The sequence below is a fragment of the Alligator sinensis genome, unplaced genomic scaffold (assembly GCF_000455745.1).
Source record: "Alligator sinensis unplaced genomic scaffold, ASM45574v1 scaffold159_2, whole genome shotgun sequence".
Classification (NCBI taxonomy): domain Eukaryota; kingdom Metazoa; phylum Chordata; order Crocodylia; family Alligatoridae; genus Alligator; species Alligator sinensis.
The window spans coordinates 888012-892640 of NW_005841992.1; the positions used below are offsets into that span (position 1 = coordinate 888012).

The following is a 4629-nucleotide window of genomic DNA, read 5'->3' on the forward strand; positions in this document are numbered from 1 at the left end:
AGGGGCTGGAGGCGAGCAGGGAGGAGGCCGCTGGCGGGGAGGAGTGCAGCTGGGCCGGGCTCTTCTCCTTCCAGGACCTGCGGGCCGTGCACCAGCAGCTGTGCTCGGTGAGCTCGGACCTGGAGCCCTGCCTGCCCGCCTTCCCCGAGGAGCCGGCAGGCATGTGGTCCGTGCTGTTCGGGCCGCCCGCTCTGTGCGAGCCCGAGATGGACGTGCTGTGCTGCCAGCTGCAGATATACCTGGGCCATGGCCTGGACACGTGCGGCTGGAAGATCCTCTCCCAGGTGCTCTTCACCGAGGCCGACGACCCCGAGGAGTACTACGAGAGCCTGAGCGAGCTGCGGCAGAAGGGCTACGAGGAGGTGCTGCAGCGGGCCCGCAAGCACATCCAGGAGGTGAGGCCCTGCCCTGCTCTGTCCAGCCCCTTCCTCCCCTCGGCCTTGGCCAGTCCCTGGCCCCCCAGGTGGCCCTCGGGCCTCTGCACCTTCATGGTCCAGCCTCACGGCTCCTCCTGTCACTCGCCTTCTCAAGGGCCTCGCGGCCCCGTCCGCACAAGCAGAGAAGGCGGCGAAGCCATGCGTGCATCTGTCTGTCCTTTTTTAAAGACTGGGGCAGGACAGAGTAGGACGGCTCTTTGACATGTGTGCGCTGAGGTCTGATGCCTCAGAGGTGGGATAGGACCAGACCCTTCTTTTGTCCTGTTACAAGGTGAAACATTTAGAGATGGAAAGGGGGGGGCGGGGGGAATGGGCTTGGCATGTGCGTGTTTTTTGGTTTTTTTAAGGTCTCGTGTGTGCCCTGATGTGCATGAGACTAAAGCTTTCCTAGTGAATTAGGTTTGGATCAACTACTTTTCGGTTCTGTTGTTGCAGGAGGCTTCGGCAGTTTCCAGGCAAAAATCTGCTGGAGCTGTCGAGATCCAAGTGCCAGATTTTTATTTCGGGTTGCTCTGGCACTGGGATGTGTTGGAGTCTATTTTTCTGTTAAGTTGTAATGGCAGCATATGTTGTTTATTTTTACAGTACAGTTGTAGGATCCACCAGGCTCTGGGTGCTGGATGCTTGTCTTTGCCATGCTGTCTGGAGTTTGCACTGAGATTGGAGTCATTGTCCCCCTCTTCAGCTCATATAATTCTCATAGTTGGGAATTAAAATATGGCAAGACATCTGGCTCTTGAAGTAGTAACTAATATTTTGATGTTCTGACAGTCTGTGACATGACCTGAATTTTCTTTAATGGCATGCTTACACTTGTACAGTTTGGGGCCAGAAGCTGCCAGGATCCATTTGGCTTTGGGTTTTTGGTGCGACTGCACATTAAGGTCTGGAATTTTTTTGGTGCAGTAGGAGAGCAGGCACTCTCTTATTCAGCTGGTAACGTTTGGCTGGATCCTGCAACAGCCTTGCGCCAGATCTGAATTTTTATGGTGTACATGCTCAAGGATGTGTTGTAGTTAATGTTTTATTTACTGTGGTAGAATTTATAGTTGCTAAACTTATCTGTGGGTCCATAAATCACCAGGATCCAGGTAATGAAGTAACAGTGAATGAAGTAATAGAGGACCACAGAATTGATGCAATATGTTTTTATTTGGTGAGTCATGATAATGGCATCACAATGGAGCACTGTCAGTGGCGTTAGCAGTGCAACCTCAGAATTTATTGTTGTGATTTTTTTATTTATTTTTTAATGGTGTTCTTAATGGACTGAAGTCATCCATAGTGTTAATTAGTGGCTTTTTGGAGGATATGCCATTCCGGAGTTAGCTTCAAGTCTGTTCTTGCTTTCCTTTCTCGAGGAATCTAGATTTTTTTTTTTTTTTTTTTTTTTTTTTTATTAGTCACTAGCTCTACATTCCCTTTGTAAGGAACTGTGCAGCACAGAGGTAGCTTCTGTCTGACCCATGGTCACTGACAGCTCCTTGTCAGGCTCAAATTGCATGCAGTTTGAAAACACTGCTGTCCGACCTAGTGTTGTCTGAATCCTCTATGTACGCTTAAACTGTACTAAATTGTGAGCAGGAAAGGCGCTTAAGAGGAAGCAAATGAAGACAGAGACAGTTTTGAAGTATGCATACAGATATAGTATCTTGCTTCTTGATGAGTGGGAATAGCTGGATGCAATCAAAATGGCAGGGCATGTGATTTTGACTACAACACAACCTTTTGTCCCCATGGTAACCAAACTATTGGTGAATCTACAGTCAGCACAGCTGTAGTTCTGTCAGTGCCTATTGTGTATATCAGTCCATCTTTAATTAAAAAGGACTTCATGTTTAAGAAAAGAGACCAGTTGGGTGACCTGCTTCCCTTTTGGCTCTCAGGTTTCTGCTTTCTACCTGTTGAAGCAGTTTACTTGGTTGGTGTAATGGCTTCCTTTTAAATAAATAGTTCATGTTGTTTGGCTTGGTAATTCTAAGAAAACAGAGGAACAAATTATGGCTATTTAATAGTATATTAATTCTTGGACTAATTCTCAAGTTAAAGGTTTTATATACTTTAGGGAGGGGGCTTGGCTCTCCCCTCTGAAATGTAAAACTACTGAGCTCACATTTCATCTCTCCTTTCAATCTGCTTTTGCCATCTATACTTAATCTACTTGTCATTGGATGTTAATACTGGATTGTGACAGTTTTTGTAAGGCTGTACCTTTTGTTAGAAGTTTGACAGAGAATGCTTCAGGGCTTGTAGGGAAGAGTACTCTGAAACCTGGTAAATGGAGATGGTTTTCATTATTATAAAATAATGCAGAAAATGTGTGAAGATCAAACTTTTCAACTATACTTAACACACTAAACATTTTTTTTTAAATCTTATTTCTTAGTAAATCTAAGACAGAAATTTACTGTGTGACTTAAAAAGCACTTTCTAAAACAGCGGTGTTCCCGAGTAATTTCTTTGTTAGTTTGGGGTGGGGTAAAGGGAAGCAGAAGGAGCAGGAAAAACCCTTTGCATTCATTGTTTTAGTATCCTGTACTCTGCCATCTGTTGCTTTTCATAATGATGCACAATCCAGTTTATATTTACAGTAATTAATAATTGTTGCTGTTTGTACCAGGCATTTTTGTATCTGAATAGTAAACCTTTAATAAACAAAAAGCATTTTTCTTGATTTGCAGGGGCATTAGTACGTGACAAACTTCTGAACCGAGGAAGAAGAAAATAGCTATAGAGGAAGCTTATAATGTGGAATTCATTTTATGTTTATAACTTAGCACATCATGCATTTTTAAATGTAATTGCTAAGTCTAGAAATGAGTGAGAATAGCACTTCTGTGTTAGGCAAACACTTAGGTGTAAAACATGATGAATATCACATGTAACAAGGCAGATGGAAGGCATTACAACCTCATTTTGGAGGCGCATACTCTTAAGATGAAAGCCATGCCAAGTACTTAAATAGACTTTTAAAGACTTCAGTATGACTCTTCATCCTTCTCTCTAGAGTACTCATGCTATTAAAATACAGGCTTTTTCTCTCCCAGTTAAATCAAAAGTGGTCACTCAACTGGGACCCTAGGTCTATATTACTATCCAGTGGTATAGATCTTTGTACCCATGTGGAAACCAGTTGATGAACCAGTCTTAATGCATGATGAATTCTCTGTCTCCTGAGCACTGAATAATCCTACCGAAGGGAATACATGTGGTTGAAGCACCACGCATGTGAGTCCTTACAAATATGTACCATGTTCTGCAGTATATGCATTCTAAATCAGATAATTTCCATCGTCTCTCATCAGAACAAAAATAAATATATAAAAGCAAGTGATTTTACTTTAGATTAAGCCATATCAGTAAGGACTTATGTAGATACTTTATTCATCCTGATCACAGTAGTCTGAGCCAAGGCTTGAAAAACTCTCTAACAGTTGAATGGAAGGCTAACTTTGCGGTGAGGAGAATGTGGTTAAAGGTGTGAAGAGCCAACTACAGACACAGTGATGGATGCTGGGATTTCTACCTGAATGCGTTGACTGGGGCTTCGTTCTCTGATTCCTGATTTATAAGTCTGAAGAACTGAAGCTCTGCACAAGGAACAAGATATCTGATACTTTTTTCCCCTTCCCTCCTTCCCAGGTACCTGAAGGAAGGGAGGGCTTTTCCTAGATCTAGTCTACACTAGCAGCTTCTGTCAGCATAGTAACATTGATTTATGAGTGGTGATTACTTTTTTGACATTTTGATAGTGGCTAAAGCCTTGGTATTGACCCAGTTATACTGGGAGCGGAGTGAAGACATAGTTTTGCTCTTACAAATATTGCCTACACGAAAGGGGCTATGCTAGCAAACCTCTTCTGTTTGAGGCTGGGCCCCGCTTTACCCTCTCTGACATACCCGGTTATGAGGTTAAGAATCTTGGTGTGGGGGTGCTTTGTTCAGTGCCTTCTGCAGCTTCTCTTTGATGACATTCCGCAGGGAAGATCTCTTGTACCTGTTTCTGCTGTTGGTTTTTCTTTTAAACTACAGCAGCATGACATTGCCATTCAGTACCTTAGCCACAGCACAACTGTCAGAGGGTAAGTTTGTAAAACTACTTGGAGATTTGTTAATTTCATCATGCATGGTGTAGCTTTCTCAGTTGTCTTGTTGTAGTCTATTGGGGCTGGTTAATATATATTTATATATA

At 43.3% G+C, this 4629-nt stretch overlaps 1 protein-coding gene across 1 annotated transcript in view; it reads left to right on the forward strand.

Annotated features, from left to right (window-relative positions):
* The window catches only part of JMY (junction mediating and regulatory protein, p53 cofactor), a 117694-nt gene that overhangs the window by 1269 nt on the left and 111796 nt on the right, over positions 1 to 4629 (forward strand). Inside the window, exon 2 of the mRNA XM_006021437.2 lies at positions 3 to 395. Coding sequence (XP_006021499.1) covers positions 3 to 395 — 393 coding nt within the window. The remainder of the gene's footprint in view (positions 1 to 2; positions 396 to 4629) is intronic.